Source organism: Phasianus colchicus, chromosome 3, assembly GCF_987193195.1.
Source record: "Phasianus colchicus chromosome 3, bPhaCol1.hap1.1, whole genome shotgun sequence".
NCBI lineage: Eukaryota > Metazoa > Chordata > Aves > Galliformes > Phasianidae > Phasianus > Phasianus colchicus.
Window position 1 is genome coordinate 48,728,041 of NC_143438.1, and position 21,521 is coordinate 48,749,561.

General features: G+C 48.5%; 1 protein-coding gene across 1 annotated transcript; it reads left to right on the forward strand.

Annotated features, from left to right (window-relative positions):
- Positions 1–640: 640 nt before the first annotated feature.
- Positions 641–20,886, forward strand: GATA6 (GATA binding protein 6). The gene is made up of 7 exons (XM_031612771.2): positions 641–767; positions 1,433–2,204; positions 4,546–4,712; positions 7,596–7,721; positions 9,180–9,267; positions 9,363–9,469; positions 17,408–20,886. The coding sequence occupies exons 2-7, from the start codon at positions 1,451–1,453 to the stop codon at positions 17,573–17,575; spliced, it is 1,410 nt and encodes a 469-aa protein (XP_031468631.1). The 5' UTR covers positions 641–767; positions 1,433–1,450; the 3' UTR covers positions 17,576–20,886.
- The last annotated feature ends 635 nt before the right edge of the window (positions 20,887–21,521 follow it).

The following is a 21,521-nucleotide window of genomic DNA, read 5'->3' on the forward strand; positions in this document are numbered from 1 at the left end:
GAATGCAATGGAATGAAATAAAAATTACTATTTTTAAAAAGATAAAATAAAATACAAATAAAACAAAACTCCTAATCCGGCAGGACAACATCAGTACCCACGCAGAGCCCGGAGGAAAGCTACAATCCGGCAGAGGAACGTTCCCACTCGTTCCCCCATTCTGCCCCCCCAGGTTCTCTTCCCCCCTCTCCACCCTCGCCCTTCGCGGAGCGACGCCGACAGATCCGCAGGCGATAACCTCGGGGCAACGCCGTTATTTTAATTTTCCACTCACTTTCCCGCTATCAGTTTGTACACAGCTGAGATAAGAGGATCGGAGGGTGGGGGGAGGTGGGGAAGGTAGAGGGGGGGAGAAAGAGGGAGGAAAAAAAGGAGATCGAGAAAGAAGCAGCGGAGAAATGCGCAGCCGGCTCGCACACGGCTTTGGCCTCACCTGACGGCCGGGGAGGAGCGCGCGTTCCCCCTCGCAGCGCTCCGATGCTAAGGAGCAGAACGAAGGGTTAACGGCAGCGACACCGCCGAGCGCGGCCCCCCCGCCCCCCCTCCTCCCCTGCCCGGCCCCGAGCGCTGCGGTGCCCCCCCGGCCGCCCGCCCGCAGCTCCCGCGGAGCCGCTGTTTGCTCAGCGCCCGGAGCCCAATCAGGGCCGCTCCGCCTGCACTTTCCCGGCCCGGCGGCGAGAGGCGCCTCCTCTCTCCCATTTATACGCCGCCCGCCGCCGCCGCTGCCCCTCGGCGCTGGATCCCTCCCGGCCCGGAGCCGGCAGCAGGTTTGGGCCCCCGTTCTTCCCGCTCCTTTCCGTTCGCTTTCCGCCGGGGGAGCCCGAGGGAGGTTTGTGGGCAAACATCCGACGGCGGGGCCGCAGCTTTATCTAGTTGCCGGCCCTTATCTGCCGCTTATCTCGGGCGGGAGGGAGACGCGCTCCGCGCCCATCTGCGTGTCGGTCCCTACGGGTGCCCCCTCTCAGAGACACTGTCTCCTCTCGGAGATGCGGCGGCGGAGGGCTCGGAGCCATCCCGGTCCCTGTCCCTGCAGCCGTCGGCTCCGGACCCGCGCCCCCCCGGCTGCTTTCCCCGCTCCCCGTGCTGGGAAGGAGCGGACGATAAAGGCGATGCGCGAAGTAACCTCAGAGCGATCGCCTTCCCGGTGCTTGTCACCGCGGAACATTGTCAAACGACTCATTCATCGCACCGGGAATCGTAAGGACGGCGGCGACCGAGGAAGGAGCTCTGCCGCACCCCCGTGCCCCTGCCCCCCCCGCAGCTGTGAGTCGCGGAGGTGCGGACGGGAGCCGGCGGGTCCCGTTACGGCCGCCCCGCGCTAACGTTGTTGTTGTCATTTCTCTCCCCCCTCCCCTCCCTCTCTCGTCCCGCCCCCCCTTCCCCCCCCCTCGGACCCCCTCCCCTTTCCCTCCTCCCTCCCGTCCCCACCCAGCGCGCAGAGCGGAGCTGCATGGCCGTGGCTGAAGGCGGCTGCTGCGCGGCGGAGCGGTGCGCTGCGTCCTCGTACCCCTTCGCCGCCCGGGCGCCTCCTTCGCCCTCCTCCACCTCCGGGACCCCCGCTCCGGAGCCCGGCGGCAGCTCCCGGCCCGCCCCGCCGCACCTCGGGGCCGCCCCCGCTCCCGGCCGGCCCGCCCGCCGGGAGGAGGACGTCCCGCCGCCGCTCTCGCTGCCTTCGGACTCGGAGCGGCCGCCGGCGATGTACCAGACCTTGGCCATTTCGGCCTCGCAGGGCCCCGCGCCCTACGACGGATCTCCGGGCGGCTTCATGCACTCCGCGCCCAGCTCGCCCGTCTACGTGCCCACCACCCGCGTGGGCTCCGTGCTGCCCACGCTGCCCTACCTGCAGGGCGGCGGCGCGGCCCAGCCCGGCCACGCTCCGGCCGGCCACGTCTGGTCGCAGCCGGCGACCGAGAGCCCCTCGTACGGCGCCGCGGGCGGCGCGCACCCCTCGGGCCGCTTTCCCTACTCGCCCAGCCCGCCCGTGGCCAACGGCGCCTCGCGGGAGCAGTACGGCGGCGGCCTGGCGGCGAGGGAGCAGTACGGAGCGCTGCCGCGGCCGCTCAACGGCTCCTACCCGGCGCCCTACGCCTCCTACGTGGGGCCGCAGCTCGGCCCCGCCTGGCCCGCGGCGCCCTTCGAGAACTCCGTGCTGCACTGCCTGCAGGGCCGCGCCGCGCCCATCCCCGTGCGGGCTCCCAGCGCAGGTAGGGGCCGCCGGCGGCCGCGTGGGGTCCGGGGGGAGCGGCAGGGAACGGCGCTTCGTTCGGGGCTGTCGCGAAGCGAATGGTGCCGGGATGGGCGGGGGTGGGGGGGCGCGGGGTTCTCTGCCGTCCCCGAGTGCGAGCCCGTTCTTAACTATAGGATTATCAAATTAATGATCGAATCGCTTAATTGCTGAATTACTTATCGGTTGGACTACTTAATGATTTCATCCTCAAAGCTTTTCGTTACTTCATTTAAAAAGCAGCCAAACAACCAAACACCCAATATCTATATATGTTTGAAAGAAGGCGAAACTCAGCCTCGCTCCGTCGATGGGAACCCGCGCTGCTGCCGTGCGGGGATGTCCCGATCGCTTCGGAGGTGTCACAGTGCTGCTGCGGGGAGGGATGCGGGGGGTAATCTCTCTTGGAATCGCAGCGGTGTGACAACCGCTGCCGCCTGTGCGGCTTTAGGGGGTGTCTGTAGGGGTAGGAGTGAGTGTGTGTAGGGAGAGATGGGGCTGTGCGAGTGTACGTATGTATATATATAGTATAGATGTATATATATTTATATATCTGTGTATACATGCTTATATGCATGTCTCTGCATACTTATATATACAGGTATATGTACTGATATATACCTGTGTATGGGGATAGATGTACGCATAGATGTGCGTGCACACCCGCACTCTCCCGCTCCCGGGCAGCCCCAGGCCCCCCCCGCTGCCCGCTCCATCCTCCCGTGCCGCTGCCGCCCCCCGGGCCGTCCCCGCCGTCTCCCGGTGGCACCGGGCGGCTGTCGGACGAACGAAGGCTCCGATCGGCGCCCGCTGACGAGGGTCGCGGTGAGGCGGAAGCGGTGGCGGAACGGAGCAGAGCAAAGCCGAAGTTTTAACAAACGCTTTGTACACCATTTCCCCAAACCGCAGCGTAAAGCTAAGGGGGAAATAACAGCAAATAAAAACGCGTAAAGACTTTTTTGGGGTTGAGGAGGCGAGACGGTACACGGGAGGGAGAGAAGGGGCAGTGCCGATGGAGCCCGGTGGACTTCGGCTCTGCCCCGCTCCGGGCTTCCTCCCGTCCCCACAGAGCCGTTGTCGGGACGGCGGAGCGCGGGCCGGGGCTGCCCGTCGGTGGGAGGGCTCTGGGGTGCCGCTGTGTCGGGCACGGCAGTGGCACGGGAGGCCCACAGCAGCCCGCAGGCATCGCTTTCGTTTGGTTTGGTTCTGACAAAACCCGAGGCGATCTGATGCCGCTTAACTTAACGTTACTCATAGGGCTACCAAAAAGTAATTTCAAATCAAAGCTTTATTTTTGCTTTCCACGGAGATAAATATATTTATCACGAGTTAAGGGAAACTATATATATATATATATGTAAACCAAACAAAACAAATCAAAAAACCAACAAACCCGGGCAGTGTGATCAGAGCAGAATTCCTTTCGGTCGGCACGAAGGGAACTACGGAGGAGAGACAAATCAAACAGCTCCAGCGCCCGTGGAGCATCGGCCCGGAGCTTGGTGTGGGGACGGATCAGTGCGGATCGCAGCTCTGCGATCCCCCTTAGCCGCGCACTGATGCACAACGAAGGGCCGTTCCCTGCCCAAGCAGCGCTCTGCGTTTCCACGCTCAGCTCGGAGCGGTGTAGGCAACGTTTGTATTTAGTGCAGTTTCGTTTTGGAGTGTTTTTTTTTTTTTCTTTTTTTTTGTTTCTTTCTTTTTTTTTTTTTTTTTTTTTTTTTTTTGCCCCCCCAAAATAGAGAAAGCGCGGAGATTAGCAGGGGGAAGGCGTTCGCTTTTACACTCGCGTTTCCTTTGCTCCTCGCCGTGCTCAGCGCTTTCTTAGCGCTCCGCAGCCGTCGGAGCACGGTGGCCCAACGCCGCCGATTTTTCCATTTCCCCGTTTCTCCCGTCGAGGACTAATTGAACCGAATAAGCCAAGCGTTCGTTCGTTCCCCTTTGTAGATGGGAGCCCGGGCTCCCTAAGGCCGAAGCCGTACCCGTTCGCTGGGCGCTTCCCACCAGAAAGCCGCACGGCTCCGTGCCCGGCGGGGACACCGAGCAAAGCCGCCCCGGGCCCGCAGGTGGGCTCGGAGCCGGGAGGCGAAGAGCCGGAGCCCTCGGCTTGCATTACGGCAGGGCATTGCCGCAAGGCATTTCGGTGGGGCGTTTCGGCAGCAGCGGCAGCGCTTGGAGTGAGCGAGTCTGGTGGGATTAAAGGAAAACAACACTAGCAACAAATTAGGTGGTGTGGGGGGGATTTTAAGAAATTCACCCTCGGGGGCTGCGGGGGAATGGCTCGGCCGTGCCTCATCGCAGTGCCCTGCTCCTGCCCGCAGAGCTGCTGGAAGACCTCTCCGAAAGCCGCGAGTGCGTCAACTGCGGCTCCATCCAGACCCCGCTGTGGAGGAGGGACGGCACCGGGAATTACCTGTGCAACGCCTGCGGGCTCTACACCAAAATGAACGGCCTCAGCCGGCCCCTCATCAAGCCCCAGAAGAGAGTGGTGAGTGTGGACTGCGGGTGTCGGGTGCGAGAGACGTAGGGACACCACTGAGGTGTCCCAGTTCGGAGGCCAGCGCAGTGGTGGCACAGGCAGAGGTCCTCTTTTTGGGACCCTCTGCCCATACACAGGTGTTTGGGGTTTATTTTGCATTAGTGGAGCCCATCGGTGTGAGGAGGTTTACTTTCAAAGGTTTCCAAAAGGGTTGGGAAAAAAAAAAAAGTAATCGGGTTTGGAAAGTGTTTGTTGAGAGCGCTAGGAATTTCTGCAGACCTGCTTTGTTTGCCGAGAGCTCGATCCTTGGGAACGTAAGCAAGTTTTGTATATAACTCAAAGAAAAGCAATTGTTTAAATGACGATAATAGCCTTTGTTTTGTTTGACTCCTAAGAAATGAGCAGTAATTTTTCTAAAAATATCCTCCTAAAACCAAGGAGGGGGGGGGGGATGGGGAAATAAATAGTACAAACCAGAGCCCCTGTTTATAACTCCGGCTGGCACTGAATAGGCAAGGAGAGAATTTACCAAGTGGGAACTGCACATTATGTTTAGCAAATCTGGGTGGAGGTCAGCGGGGAAAAAGAATCCGTGCCTTGGTAATGGCTGTTAGGAGCGAGCCACAATAAATCACACCGCTATAATCCGAGCTGATGGTTGGACCCTTGTGTACGGAGACGGCGTAGCAAAGCGATCGACCCTTCAAGAGCCTTTCAATCAAAGCAGCTGCTCCAGTCCGTCCCTATTTTCGTAGCGTTTAAACTCACCCTTTATTTCACAAAGGTCTGAATTTAATGCCTTTAATGGGGGAAGGCAAAAAGCGGACACTCGGGGAGCGGATAGTCCTTGTTCCTAAAGCGACCTCACCCCTGCTTAAAGGGACAAAGTTAATGTAATGCTGAGGCAGGAGCTGTTTGCCGCTTGGTGGCTGTGCATTTGTAGCTGGCCGTGCACCAAATCACATTGCAGGAGGTGTTATCTCCTTAGTGGAGAGCTCGGCTACCCACGGCACATGGCTGGGTGCAGATTTCGATGGCTCGTACCTCTCCCCGACCCTGCTCACTGTTTCAGAGCGGGGAGAGGGCTGAGGAGACTGACTCAGAGTCAGGCAGCAGCCTGATTTCAGCCCGACACCTCGGCTAAATAACTCTGAAATAGCTCTGTGCAACACTCTGCACCAAGCACACTGGCCAGAGCTATAAATCAGAGGCGGCTGCGTGCTCACGCCGTTGGAAATATGTAGGTGAGAAGGGAAAATGTTTTGAAAATGCTAAACATGTTTAGATTTCCCCGAAGTTTCTGATAAAATTCCTGCAATGGAAAATCCATTTTAGCTTCAAAATGTGCCCCCAAACTCTCGTTTGTTTAGATACAGGAATGAGCAAAGCTACGGAAATAAAATTAAAGATTTACAGCAGACTGCATGCGAAAGACAGAGGGATTTAGCAGTGAAATGGCATTTTGCTTGCAAAGAAAGAAAATACAACATATGTGTTACAACCAACTTTTTTTATAACCTGTTCCATGTGAAACTTGTACTGAATTGTGGAGCCAGTGGGCAGCATATTTATATCTATTTGTGACCACAAATCCTGCTTTTGTGAGAATTGGATTTTTCAGATTATAAAGTATATGTATATATTTCAGCCTGTATTATATTTGTTTGGTTTTTTAATTGTTGTTATTGTGCAATTAATAATGAATTACTGCTCCAAAGTTGCACAAATCCTATTAAATCTGGAGCTCGCTCTGAGCCGCAGCACAGAATGAAGAATTTCCCGTGAAAGAAACGGGAACAGCCCAAATTCAAGAAACTCGGTCGTTACTCTGGAATATTCTCCATGCTCAAAGCTTCGCTGTGTGTTTCCCAAGTGGCAGGCAGCTCTGTGGTATCAAAGGTGACCGAGCTGTGCCTAACAACCCAGCAGTAAATGATTCAAGAGGAAGGGCATAGTACCCTCAACTCAGTCATTTCAGTTATGGGCGCTTTATAGTCAAAATAAGATGAATGCAATTCTCTAAAGCTGCCTTTTCCACGTAAACTCGTTTGGCTGCCAGACAGAGCCAGTCGCAGCTTTTTTTATATATTTTTTTTGACAATGCGATACTTTGAAAAATAATAGATTTACGATGTAGCTGGAATTCTTTGCTTGTGATGAACGTAAAAGAGATCACTTGTTACAGGAACTTTTATAACCCATTCACCTTCATTTCACATGTTTATGAGGACTGCCTTCACTTATGATATACAGCCTGCAGCCATAAAGCGCCAGGTTATGCGGTTATTTCTGATACTGGGTTGCCTCATCTTGGCTCCAAACTCCACGGAAGAGTGCCATAAATGGCTTATTTGCAGTGTGGACCTTGTTGTCCCACACCAGCTTTTCTGACGGCCGAGGGAAAGCTCCCCCCGTAAAACTCATTCCTGAGACACGTTGTTTTTCACATGATAATGTAGCACAGGATGATAAGGAAGCCGTTCCACAAGGTGATGCGTTTTGATGTGTTCCCCTCTCTAAAAGCTGTTCTCAGCCCTTCTCCCTTGCCCAAGCCCAGGCTTGTTGTTTGCGTCCCGGGAGGCATCGTGGCACCGCTGGGGACTGCAGGGAGGTGTTTGGTGCAGCAGTGTTGTGGTCTGTCCTGCTGGAGAAAAACCCGCTGGTCTCAGTGGAGGCCCCAGTTGGTGGTTCCCGAAGTGTGACTTGCAGGCTCTTCCAACCACCTTTCCAGCCTTGAAAATGAGGATGATCTTGTGTCAGTTCTAGGATATCCTTCAGAAATGTTATAAAAAAAGCCCCCGCCATCTCTGCTTTTTGAATGTTACCTGCAAAAACACCGACCGTCTGCTCCTGCCCACCTGCTTACGTGTGTTTGCCTCCCCTTGCCCACAGCCCTCGTCGCGGCGACTCGGCCTGTCCTGTGCCAACTGCCACACCACCACCACCACCCTCTGGCGCCGGAACGCCGAGGGCGAGCCCGTCTGCAACGCCTGCGGCCTCTACATGAAGCTTCACGGGGTAAGAAAGTCCCTTTTGGCCTAGGCGCCATGTTCCCTCTGGCCTGTGTACCGTGTCCCCTCACGCCTGGCTGCCCTGTCCCCCAGGCTCGGGTGAGTTCTGGCAGAAGGTTTGTCACTGAGGTGGCTTTGGGCACAGCATGTGGGTGGCATCTGGCTTCCCAAAGCCAGGGCAAAGTTTCTGTTGACTAATAGTCTTGGACTATCTAGTTAGGGAAAAAAAGGATAGAGGTGTATAAAATTGATAAAATGACTGAAAATGGCATTGGAAAATAGCTCTCCCCGTTTAGCAAGTTATGGTGTTGACAGTGCAATGACAGGGATTTGTCACTGCAAATTTGTATAGATCTGTATGAAGAAACTGCCTCGGGATAATTGACAGAGGTCTTTTTGTCACCGTGATTTCAGTCAGGGAAAAAAAACACTGGACAGTGTTTTAATATGACAGCTTTTCATAGTCTGGACAGGCAAAATTTTAAATGTAATTATGACTATAGGTATGCCAGCAAAGCTTTACACGTGATTTCAGCCTTGGTAGGCAATAATGCAGGAAAGAAAATAACTTGAATGTGATGGAATATGGTTTGAGACTTGAAGCCCATGGTGACCCATTGCATTATGTTAAGGCTGAGCACATGTGTTTGAAGAAAGTGGGCATTAGGAGTGGTTGGTACGCGGTCCAGCCTTTGGAAAAAAAAGTAAATTTTATCACTGGTTTAAACATTATAATGATAATAAGCACACGGCTGAACTGTATTTTTCCAAACTCATGTTATCATGAAGTTAAAATACATTTTAAGCCAATGTTTTCTGTATAATCACTATGATTATACAGAAAACACAAAGCTGACTTTTGAACTCATTTTCTATACAAACATAAATTTGGATACTTTAAACCTGTACCACATGCAGAACTGCTTATAAGAACAAATGCTACGCTGATTATGGTGTGAAGCTTCTGTCCTAAAAAGCTAACTGGTGTTGATCTGGTTTGCATAGCTGCACTGCAAGGAGAGGAGAATTTTTCCCCTCATTTGCATTCTTGCTTTCCAGAACAAACCTCTGAAGATAATCCCCAACTGGCTGGGAAAAGGAATTAGGGATCAGATACATCCAGTCCATCTTAATGTCATATGACCTATGACCAAACAGTGCTTTTTTTTTCTTTAAACTGGTGCTGTTGGTCTGTGGACTGACTGAGGTGTTGGAAAAGCCGTTTAGCCTACATCAACAAAAACATTTTCCCATTTCTTTACTCCGACAAAACTCCCCTTGAAACAACTCATGGTTTTGCCCAAATAAAATACAATGTTTTTTGGAATTGCTACGTTGTGACTGGAAAAATGACTCGAACAGGCATTTTGAATGTCACTCTTTGCTCTTATAGTCTAGTTTTGATTTTTGGTCACTGGGGCACACGCACAACTCTAAGATTGGTGTGGAAATTTTTTCCTTTCAGGTTCCCCGACCGCTTGCTATGAAAAAAGAAGGAATTCAGACAAGGAAACGAAAACCTAAGAACATAAATAAGTCAAAGGCATGCTCTGGTAAATATGAAAAGATAAGATAGTTGAGATGCTAGGATTTTTTTTTCCTTGGTTGGAAAATTCTTGTTTTTAATGCCTGACTCTGATTCTTTCAGGTAACAGTACTACTGCAGTTCCTATGACTCCAACATCCACGTCTTCTACTAACTCAGATGACTGTAGCAAAAATGCCTCCCCAAGCACACAGCCGGCAGCCTCGGGGGTGAGTACTGACACAGCATCCACACTGCTAAGCAGGCTGATCGCTGTGCGCTGTTATCACAGCTTTTATCTTATCTAGCGGAACAATAATCTAAATAAACTTTCCACTTTTGTTAGCTGATACTGGAACAAGATTTTCGGAAGATATTACATATAGCTGTAAACAGATCGACAAGCTTAAGTACTTTACAAACCCCTTAATTAAGATCTATATAATTTTTATGATTAAGTTAAGCGCGGCTTAGCCCAAGCCCTTTTGTTTTGAAGTGTTTTGCTTATTCCCTCTCAAAGGTTTTTCTCTGAAGCAAAACCAACCAACTGTGCCCGATTGATCCTTTCAAGAAACATTTATGCACATGTCGTTTCTTTCTGAAATGCTCTCTGATAAGAATTTGTCCTGCTGTTTGAAGGGAAGCATAATGCCTTTTGGTTTAAACTCATTTCTACACTCGGACTCAGACTGAGCTGAAAGCAGGCAGAGGATCCCAGCTGACTGCAGTGTGTGTGGATCAGCCCACTGCTAGCAGAGGGCTCCTCCAGGGTCAGATGCTCAGCCTCTGACAGCCATGAGCTCTAGTAGTTTTGATCCTTATATTAAGTCACACGCTCATACCATCTCAAACTGCCTTTCTTCGCTCAGTTATCACATTTGATAACAAATACTACTGTTAAAATTGCACGCCTTAATACAGATTAATTCCTAACCTTTTGGCTATACATACCCATATCCACACTCCTTTTGATCTTCATATCCTTTAATCTACCACATCATTTCTTTCAAAAGCTTTCCTAATGTGGCTTTCTCTACTCCTTTTTTAATAAAAAGAAGACATTGTTTATAATAAGTATTTTTCAATATGTCCCAGCACTCCCACATCCCAGTTTCTATCAGTAGTTTTAATTGCTGACGTTCAAAGTTTCATTGTACAGAGGGAAAGAAACAACAAAAAACATTTTTAGCAGATGCAATTGTTTGTTGGCTGGCAGGGCCACCAAGTTTCAGAAGCACTGGGTTTTTGGTTCTAATGCTGTCAGGCAAGGATATTATTAACAGGGTTCCTCTTTGATATGAGAAAACCCTGACAGTCCAATAAAATAAACAGATCACTTGGAAAAAAAAAAAAAAAGGAGAAATAGTAACCAAAAAGTGCACTGTGTTGGGTTTCATGCTCCCTGCACTGAATACTATTTTCTAATTTCTCCCCTAATATTTCCAAAGGGAAAAAAAATCAGCCAAATTTTCCTTACCTTTCCCTTTGGATGCTTGGAATGTTGTGTGATCTGAGGAATGTTGTGTGATTTTTACAATGGGCAGAACTATCAGCAAAATCCACCTCACAGGTGTGGGCTGTAGGTGGTGCAGCTGTGTGCTCTTTTGGAAGGAGAGACCTTAAGGAGAGATCCCATTTTCCCCGTGCTGCCAATTTCTTGGCTGGCTGTCATCTGCTTTCCTTTCGGCAGCCCTTCTCTTTAGGGCAGCGTGTCAGAACCAATATTAGTGATATTTCTTTTACCATTTCAGTGGTACGGTTTGTGATATGATTTCGGTAGGAGGAGTTGTGTGAGTAAAAGAGGAGAGAGAGCTGAGTGTTCCCAATGCAAAAGATGAGCTGGGAGATGCTGGCAACTATGAGCGACTCGCAGAAAGCCTGAGGCTGCTCTTAATTACATGAGGGCATCCCCCGTTGCCAGGACATGCCTGGTTTTTCTGTAGATCAGGCTAAGAGAGGAAAAAGTCACAGCTTTTTCTCTACCATGATTCCCCTGGAATGTACGTATGTACATGTGGCAGGCATGTACAAAGCACTTGCAAAATAGCTCTTGTGTGCAAAAATTCTGTAAAAGGAAGCAATGGAGGTGGGCTGTATCTCCTGTTGTGCTCAAGCATCAGCAATTCAGTAGGATGGAGGAGAACATGAGCCAAAACGCCATGAGCTGGGTGCTCTTAAGGCCCATTGAAGCTGTCAAGAGGGAAGGGAATGCAGCATTTTAGAACATGGAAGCCTTTAATCTGATCACGTGTGCGAAGCACAGATACTTTACTGGACTTCTACTTTCCTTTTTTTTCCCCATGTTTGAGCTCAAATATTGATAGCCTGAAGGTTCGTGTCTATTCTTAGCACAGGCAGTGGCTTTGCATGAGGAGAATAAGCTTCTTCAGGCCATGTCAGGAGGTAAAAGCCCTCGGATGGATGAATCCGGGCTCTCTAATCTTTGGTTGCCTTAACAGGATGGGTGATGTTGCTGAAACCTGGGCACCTGTTCAGAGAGTGTACTTGTCCATTACCTGCACATTGCACAACTGACATGGCAACTTGTTGTTGCCTTGCTCTGTTTTTTTTCTTCTCTGGCCCTTCTGCGAGAAAGGGAAAAATGCCAAATCGACATTAGGCAGAAAAAATACGATGACGTTTTAGAAACTCTTGTCTGAAATTCACAGCCATGTTGTTGCTAAATGAAACAGAGAAAATGAATTCCTCTACTGGTACAAAAGTAATTTATTATGTCTCTTGTGGGAGGCTGCCAAAAGAGCTCCTAGTTATGTAAAAATATAATGGAAATGAAATTCAGCAGAATTCATTTGTGTCAGTAATACTCACTTTTTGCCCTACCTTTCTTTATCTGTTTTAAAGTAAAATAAAGAGGGGAGGGCAGAAAAAGAGAAGGGCAGCAATTACTCACCAAAATGTCTTTGAGACACTCTATTTCATGAAGGGAACTTTATGCGATGCCAATTTCAAGACAAATTGTCAAGAACCTTAAATGTTGATTTTACATTCTAGCTGAAGTTTAAACATTTAAAATATATGATTAATGAATTGCTATGGGTGCAAAGTTGATTTCAAACATCTCAGAATGTAAAAGTGTTTGGATCGGAGATATTTCGTTGCCCCATTGTAAAGGAGCTATTTGCCAAATTCACATCTGGATCTAGGATTTAGGCCCATTTCTGTTTTCCTAAGCAGTGTAAGTACTGGGAGTCCTGTGTTACTAATATGGAAAAGGCCCAGCTGCATGATATATGAAGTTGCCTTACATCCCCATAAAAAGAAGACTCGAAGGTTTCAGGCAGCCTGCATCTGCATCTATACCTGCTTTCCCTTTGTTGCTGGTGAAACAGCACAGAGAAAAGCTATGAGGAATAATTTGCTAAATGAAGGGCACGGTCTTTAGTGCACACCCATACATTTCCATGCAGGGGCTCCAACTGATGTGATTACCAGAAGGGCTTTATTCCCTTATTAGGACAAAAGGCAAGATGAAAACTGCTGTAAAATCTGCTTTTCATGGCAGGGCATGGAGGCTCCTTGAGCCAGAGCTGATGTCAGTAGAGGCTCAGCAGCACCAGAGCAGCTCCTCTTGCAGAGGACTGTGCTATGCCCTTTACCTCCGAGTGGGAGCTATCTGAGAAGGGCTGTAACCACATGCCACAGAGTTACTGTAGAATAACTTAGGACAGACATCTTGCAGGTAAAACATGTTTGCTTCTCTTGGAGGCTGACCTTCAGAAAGTGGCTCGGGACTGGCTTTTCAGTATTGTATGGAAAGTGAGAGAGCTGAAGGAACCAACCTTTGCAGTTGGTAAGGAGGAAGAAAAACACAGCTCTAGCTGCTCCCCAGATAACAAGACAGTCTCAGCTGAATTCTCGCATACTTGTTTTGTTTTGTTTTCAGAAGAGGGTTCGTGAGATTGTTGGAGGTTTTGATATTTGCTCTCTTCTAGGCAGCAGATTGATAGGACATAAATGCAGGTGACGGGAACCACTGTGAGTACAGTATCTCCCAGAGTCTGGATGAACCTCTTAAAAATATTTCCCAGCCACCTGGACACTGGGAAGTTGAATGGCTGAGAGTCCTTCAGACTACGTGATGATGAGATTTCAGTTAATACAGAGTAATTTGTTAGCTGCTGGGGCAGCTTCATGAGAAAGACTCACCAGCATGGTCGTTAGGACTTTCACCTGGAAAATGAGAACACAGTGCCTCAGTCCTGGTATGAGTCAATATTTAAAGCAGGTGGAATAAGATCAGTAGGAGGCATGAGAAACGTGGCAACCTAAAACACCAAATAGTCTGGTAGTCAGGGCATTATGCTGGGAGATATGAAATGTCAGTTTAAATCTTCCCTGTCAGGGAATGGAAATTAATTCAGATCTCTTTCCTCTTTTGCATTAGTCTTTGCTCTTGCACAAAATAGGATTCTGCTTTCCTCTCCCCACTCAGTTTCATAAATTTAGCCGTTCACTTTTTTTTTTCTGTGTGTACACGTGTTCAAGAGAAAGCATTTCTTTTTGTATCAAATGGAACAAAGCAATCCATCTTTTTTTTGTTTCAGTGGGGAAAACCAAGGGATAAGGAGTATTTTTTGTTCTACTCAAGCATTATACATGCTTGTAGACACACATATTTTGCTTTGTTTAGCTTTATTGCAAAAGCAATGAAACCAATTACTCAAACAGCCCTCGACAGCAGTGGGGTCATCAGCTTTCCCATACCATGCTGGAAGTTGCCTCCTTTAGGAAATTAATGAAGTATTAACCACAGATTTATGTCGCTATAATACAAAGGAGAGATTAGAAGATATGTAAACTTACACATCTGCAATATAAACAAAAGGATCAATTAGGCTAGCGAAAAATTACAGCTTTGCGTAGCAAGGGGGTCACTAAATCAGGGAAAAGCTGTGGTTTTGCAGTACTGAAACCCCTGTTTGGAAAGGAGGGAGAGAATATTTGGAGAAAGTGCTGTGAGTGGGGACGGGTGAGTGGAGGGAGGCTGAGACTGGAAAATGAAGGGCTCACTGCCATTTGCCAAAATACATTATACATGAAATACGTTTTTGCAAGTGTGTTTCAGCTGACTACGGTTATTATTTAAGTGCAGCAAAGCTAAACTGTGCTAATAGGAGAGGAAGGGATCAGCCTACTGGCTGAGACACAGACCTAGTGTGATGTCCAAAATTCCTGGAGTGTTTTAAACTTTTGAAGCAGAAGGAGCAAAGGTCTATCTGATAGAGCAGAGGTTCAGACCAAGCCTCTCAGCCACCCCTTCCAGATGTTAGCGCAACTTTTTGACCAGAGATTTTGCCTTTCAGCACCCTCCCCTCTCCCTGGTCTCCATGGCAGGCAGACGGTGCAGGAAGGAGTGGGTAGAATAAACAATGAGTCTTCCAGCCGGAGATGTTTCCCTAGTGCTGGGCCGAGCAGCCCGCTTCTGCTCCGGGCTAGCAGGACTGGGGAGGATGTGGGTGTCTAAATCCCTCTGTGCATCTGGCTGGGGTCTGGCTGTGAGCATGGAGGGCAGATCCTCTACAGAGAGGTCACCTCTGATCCAGACGACCTGCCTGCAGGCTGCCCCATAACTGGCTCCTGCTGGTTTGTGTAGAAAGAAGGTGGGATCCTTAAACCACCCTTACAGATACAGATGTTTGTTCGGGAGGCAGGTTCTTCCCAATGGACTTCAATCATTTTTTCCTCAGGAAGTCGAGTTTCATTGATTATCTATCTTATTATCAGATACCAGCAATAAAAACAAATCCATTATTTCATTGATTGAGCCAGCTGTTGCAAACTGGAGTAGCCTCTTGACTTCAGCAGCATTGTTCAGCTCTTTATTCCAGCTAACAAACGTCCTCTAATCACCAGTCAACCTTCTGCTGCCTTTCCCCCGCTGAAGTTGGAGGTAGGCAGGCTTGGGTCACCTCGCTCAAAGATTCAGCCACCTCCTTTCCACTAGTTTGTTTTCCGTGTCTCACTCTGGGAGCAGCCTGAGCTGTCTGGATTTGTCACGACATTACCGGGGTGGGGTTTCCAGGCCCAGGTCCTGCCCTGACGCTGGCTCAATGGTGCCAGGATCCGGCCATGGTTGGGCAGGGATGGGCGGCCTTCAAACAGGACATGCCTCTGCGTCCTCCCTTCTGGGGTGCCAGAGGGAGGGGGAGCTGATAACCCGGTATGGAAAGGGCAGAGTGCTGTGCCCCACCTCTGTGGGGCTGAATCAGGAAAAGGGCGAACTACATTTTCCGAGCCCGGAAAAAATAGGTGGCGATAAGATATTTGCCTACCGGAACAACAGCAGCAAATATGGGCAAACAGGAACCTTTCAAAGCAGCTCCTGGTGTTTTCAGCTAAAGCTGAACACGTGTTGTTCAGCTCTCATTGAAACTCTTCTTCCAGTGTGGGGACACTCAATCTGTTAAAAAATAGGTATGTGGTGCCAACAGAAGTCCACACGGTGAATGTGAATTTTAAAAATCCAGGCTATTGCAAGACCCAAAAATGGACCCGAAGGTTCACGTGAAAATTGACTAATTGAATTATTAAGGCACAGATAAAGAGGATACAGAGAGTAGTTGTTATTGAACAGTAACTTTGTATCTGATGGAGGGATAATATAAAAACACTTTTTTTTTTTTTTTTCCAAATTGGAGCCATTCTGTCTGTTTTCTGGAGCAGTGGTTGTTTCTGCACTCTCTGCATTTTGGCCTAACTGCTGATGAAACTGGGTGCAAGAATAGCAGCCATCAGCCATTTTAATAAAATAAAATATTGGCCTTTGGTTTGTTTCAAACAGAACTGACCACTGGCAGTGAGCACTTCTGTCAGGTGAAGTTTCAGCTGGGTTAGCAACAAAAGCACTGTGAAGTACAGCTCAGAAACTGCCTTTGAATAAGCAAAACCCCGCTTTTCCTATGTAAGAACTGCTAGATTGGCATAGCTCCAGGAGAGCCAAGAGCTTTACTCTTGTAAAATGATTAAATATGTATACTTTTCACTTAAACAGCAGGCAGGAAGCTTCTGCAATCAAAGTTTAGGATAGTCTTTTTTTTTTTTTTTCCCCTCTTTTTAAGGAATCCTGTCCGAAGACTATCCATTAACTAGTAAATTAAGGTTTCAAAGTTGACATATCCAAGAGTTAATTTTGCATGAAGTCAGCTCTTAAACATTTCCTTTATCAGGTGAAAATGTTGCCCCTTCTCTGTCTGGCACCGCAAATTTTTCCTCTCTAGTAGATGTGCTCAGCCTTATGGAAAAAATGATTGTTTCTTTGTCTTTGCAACTCCCTGTTTCTCCATTAAAATAAATGAACTGATTACAGTACTGGTCAGAGCTTCAGCTTCGTGCCTACCAGGGTTCCCCGTGCTTTGTTTTGGGTGCGTAGGTGATAGGAGGTGGCATGGAGCAAATGTGCTCCTGGGTCAGAGGCGTAGTTGCTCTGCTTGAGATAAAAAGGGCATCTCCCATAGTGGTTAGTCTTGTGGGGATTAAGGGATTGTGGTGAGCATTTTGAAGAGAGAGGCGTGATTTTAGATATCTTAGAGTCTGCAGGAGCCAAAGAAATCTGACCTATAGGAGGTGCTCAGCACCCATTGCTGGATGCATTGGGCTTCTCCCATGGAGGGAGCAAAGCTAGAGGTGCCACCATACCTGGGTCACATGTTTGGTGCTGGCTTCTGTGTTCCTTCATTAGGGAGTGGTGGCACACATGAGCTGCATCCTTTATCATGCACGACTCCTCCCTTACTGTCTAATTTCCAGATATGCTTTCTTTTCCACCTTGCTGTGAAGACAACTACTGTACTATTCTCCAAATGCAGCTTTCAACCTAGTTAGGCCTTGCCAGCATAGGAAAATGAAGAGGCTGTTCCCAAAATATTGATTCAGCTACAGTGTTTGGGGGCAGGTGGTGAGAGGTTGCCTACAGGGGCTGTGGAGTCTCCTTGAGATCTTCAGCAGCTGCCTGGACAGGGGCCTGGGCAGCCTGCTCAGGGTGGTCCTGCTTGAGCAGGGGTGGGGCCAGATGCCAGCCTCAGTCTTTCTGTGGTCTTGTGTGATTTCAAGAGCTGAGCACAAACTCTGGATTTTCACAAAGGCTTAGGAAAGCAGTGCAAAGCTTTCCCTGTCAGTGAAATCTCCCTTTCCTTTCCGTCCTTCTCCAGGCGAGCTCGTCAGTGATGTCCGGCCCGGGAGAGAGCACCAGTCCCGAAAGCAGCAACCTTAAGTATTCAGGTCAAGATGGGCTGTACACAGGAGTCAGCCTGACCTCCACGGCCGAGGTGACGGCGTCCGTCAGACAGGATCACTGGTGTGCCCTGGCTCTGGCGTGACGCGCTGCCAGCCAAGCTGGATCCCGGCACAGTGCAGCAGCCCCCAGACGTCCGTGCGGGGTTTCTTCTGCGGAGCGGTGGCAGCGAGAGTGCTGGCTAGGGACGCTCCTCTGAAATTGTTTCCGTGCCTTGGTGGCAGAGGTGGCTTTCAGTTCCCCTAAGAGGCTCTGCTGAAGCATCCTCATCCTCATCTATGCAAGAAAACTGTAGGGAAAGCAAGTGCCCAGTGGGGAATAGCTAATGCAGCCATACACACTCAAAAAAAAAAAAAAAAAAAAAAAGTAAAAAATATAAAAAGGAAAATGGGAAAAAAAAAAAGAAAAAAAAAGAAGAGAGAAACCTAGACCTATTGATAGATTCCAGAAACACATCTTCACTCACCCAGCAGTGCTGCCTTTCTGATTGTATATTTGTTTTCACTCTCTCATCACCTTCTCCTCCCAGGAATTTGACGGACGCCGTCAGCGTTGGGGAGGCTTGAATTATTAGAGATAACCAGATACTTTCTGAAGTGTTGGTAGTGTGTACTGCTGGAGTCAGCGTGGGCGCTCAGAGCCGGACATTTGACCTCTTCACCCGTCCTGTGCCCGCCTTGCTCTGCTCCCTTGTGCCAGAGCCCAGCGATGCCCGGGGGAGAAAATCACAGCCTTTGGTACAAACCTCACGGGGTCGAGCTGGTGAAGGACGTTTTGTTGTTGTTTAAGATATTTACTCACCTTGCAAGACTGCGCTAGAACTTTTGAAGTACACTGTGACTGAGGTTTATGAAAGTTCATATTTTGTGGCTGAACTGTATAGAGTCAGTCGAAATTTGTAAACAGGGTAGCAATCAGATATTTTTTCTTCCATATATACAATAATTTTTTTTAAAAGAAGTGCAATTTGCGTTGCAGCAATCAGTGTTAAATCATTTGCATAAGATTTAACAACGGTTTTTATACGAATGAATGAATGTAAACATTTTAACTTAATGGTACGTAAATAATTTAAAAGAAAAAACTTAACTAGGCATCCTTAGGCTTTTTAGTGCAACAAAACTCATCCACTTTCTGTATTTCCAGTTGCTAAAGCAGGAGTTTCAAAGAACAAGCCTTCTCTCAGGAAAATTGCCCTAGCTGTTTGCTCCTAAGTTTTGTACAAAAAAGCAAATGCATCCCCAGGTTGGTTATTTTTTTGCCATTTGAAGAAGCCTGTACTGGAAAGAAACAAATTGCAATGAAACTTTACTACCTAACCGATACATATGTAAATACTCCATAAGATATTTAGGCATCTTTGAAGTTTAGGATGCGATCTGTATAGTGTGACTGACACATCGTTAGGTTGGTTTCCATTGTTTTTTAAATGGGATGGCATTTGGAAAGTTGTTTCATCAGAGCTCTACAAATAAAAGGGTATCATTTTTTTTCTGTACACCATGCCTTCTCCTTTGTTTCAGCCACAGCAGTTAATCTGTATTAAAAGCTATGGATGCAGGCAGCATGTCAGATGGCTTCAATGATGTTCTTAAGTCAAAATGTCCGCTCTGCCTAGCTGAGTCTGTGCCATGAGTGGCATTTTTAGAGCTCCCCTCTGTATGCCTCCTAGAGGTATGTACAACTGGGGTCGTGCACCTCCCAGCATGAGCATCTCTTGTGCACACATGTTGTATTTCTGCTTAAATGTCTTGGGAGGACCATAACGGTTTTGCTCGGCCTTCGCACAGTAGCTAATGTGTGGAAGGCAGGTCTCTTGTGTATGTAAAAATCAGCAAATGGGCTGTCAGAGCCCTTGCCTGTCTGCTGGCATCCTCTGGTGGCGAAGTCTGAAGGGCAACCACAGCTGAAGGCACTGAAAAAGGGAAGATGTTGATTTAGAGCTGCTGAGGGAAATAGAAAGCTTCTGGCTGGCTTTGAGGACCAGTCCTCTGCACTGCTTCGCTGTTGGGAGCAAGACTTCATACTTTGTGTGTTTTCCAGCTATGCTGGCCGTGCTGCTGGATAGGGATGCCGACTGCCTTTACTCTATGGGTGGCTGCAGTGCATCTCTTCACCTTCCTCAGAATGAGATCCATTTGGGGTGAAGTGGGACAGCTCTTCTCCTTGCAGTGAATCTATGCTGCTGTGCACCGGCTGAGACCCTGCCTGCTTGCTTTTCAGCCTGTAAAACCCAAAGGGCTGAGGGCTCTGTAATCCCAGGGCTGACGTGAGGAACAAGGGATGGACACAGTGGCACAGGCCTCAGAGAGCAGCTTCTAGCAAACAGCCTCTCCTGGGGTTTGGTCTGTACCAGACCTGCTCAGCAGACACAAGGAGACTGTCATGGTGCTGGACCACTTCAGTTCATTGCGCCCTGTGGGTTAATGTTGTGGTGCAGTCCAGCCCTGCTGACCTGGGGACCACATGGGCTGGGATCTCCTAACTTAATAGATGTTTAGCCCCATCCAACTGGAAAGTGGGCCATGCAAGGGAACACTGGGTTTAAAAAGCAGAGGGTGTGCGAAAGAGGATGAATCTCTTTCCTTTTGAAGCATTTGTTGGCTGAAAGGCCCTTTTCTGTGGTTTTCCAGTGCTGACACTTAAATGGATGAAAAGCTGTCACTAATAGGTGTTGAGCAGCCTTCAGCCTTAGCTGGAGTCTTGCTGGGCAGGAGGAGAGGGCCTTGTGGGTCAGAGCTACGTTCCTTGGGGTTATCATAAAACAGGGAGCTCAGACCAGCACATCCTAATTTGGAGCTGCTGACCCAGCAGTAAACTCAGCTGGCTGCTGAAACTCTTGCCAGCAGCCTATGGATGTCACGTTGCTTTGAAACCCTGTGCCCTGTGGCATCATTTAAGAGGGCTCCCAGGAAGCTCTTCTGCCTTCTCAGTACCACCTTTACCCAAGGTGTGACTTAGGATGGTTCTCACAGATAGTAAGTCTTGCAGGGCACAAAAAAAATGTGAAGAGTTCTCTCGGATCTGAGTCTGAAAACATTCTTTTAGGTGATATAAGGAGTGGGGGGACGGAGGGGGGAGGGGAAAGGGAAAAACAAAACCAAAAAACCAAAACAACCTTTCATAGGGAAGGTGTTTCCTGTTTTTATCAGCAAGAGTATCAAGAATTAAATACTCTGCCTCCTTGGACAAGAGGCAGTTTTTTGTCCCTCTGCAATAGATAAAGAGGGATGCAGTATCGCGTTGCCTTATTCTATAGATGCTGAGGAGCTCAAAGCCAGGTTCTGTTATGATTTTACATAGAAAAAATCTAAGAATTCTATCAGAGCTCTACAAGAGTACCTTCCTACTCACCAAAGCCAATCTCCAAATGTACATATTGCTGAAGCTGCTTGACAAAATAAAGGTTTTTCTTTTTAAAAAATTATTATTTATATATATATATTTATTTGCTTTTCAGTCCTGACAAGCTGGCCCAGCTCTGGGTTTGTGAGCTGGATTTTTCTCTGGCTCATACATCATCAATAACACTGATACTGATAGACGGCCCGGCCAGATGCTTTCCTTACGTATCCCTGTTTTTCTTCAGTGACAGCCCCTGGGATGGGCTGGGAAAGAACAAAGAGAGTTTGGCTGCATGTCTCAATTACTAGTGAGGCTGAACAAGCCAAACTGACCACAGAGCAGCTCTCTAGTGCCAGGATGAAGCTTCAGAGTTGACATTCAGAACAAAACAAAATAAAAAAAAGCATACAGTTACATGTTATCATAGCATCTTTTCTCTAGAAACAATCAAAATTAAATGGCTAATGACTTTAGGCATCTTCTTCAGGCTCCCACGCCAAATAACACTGAGGTATTGAGAGCATATGCTGGTGTGAGATGTGTGCTGTGGACGTATATGAGTGTGCAACAACTGCTGGGCTTGGTTTGGTGAACTGGATGAAGCACAGACAAACAGGCCTTGTGGCAACTTGGAGGTTTTTTGTTACTTGTGAGCAATCAGAGGACAAGGACCTTCACCTGGTGTG

Coding starts and splice junctions, on each gene's coding strand:
- GATA6 (XM_031612771.2), top strand. CDS start 1,451: ATGGCCGTGGCTGAAGGCGGCTGCTGCGCGGCGGAGCGGTGCGCTGCG. Junction 2,205..4,545: donor CGTGCGGGCTCCCAGCGCAG/GTAGGGGCCGCC, acceptor TCCTGCCCGCAG/AGCTGCTGGAAGACCTCTCC. Junction 7,722..9,179: donor TCTACATGAAGCTTCACGGG/GTAAGAAAGTCC, acceptor TTTTCCTTTCAG/GTTCCCCGACCGCTTGCTAT.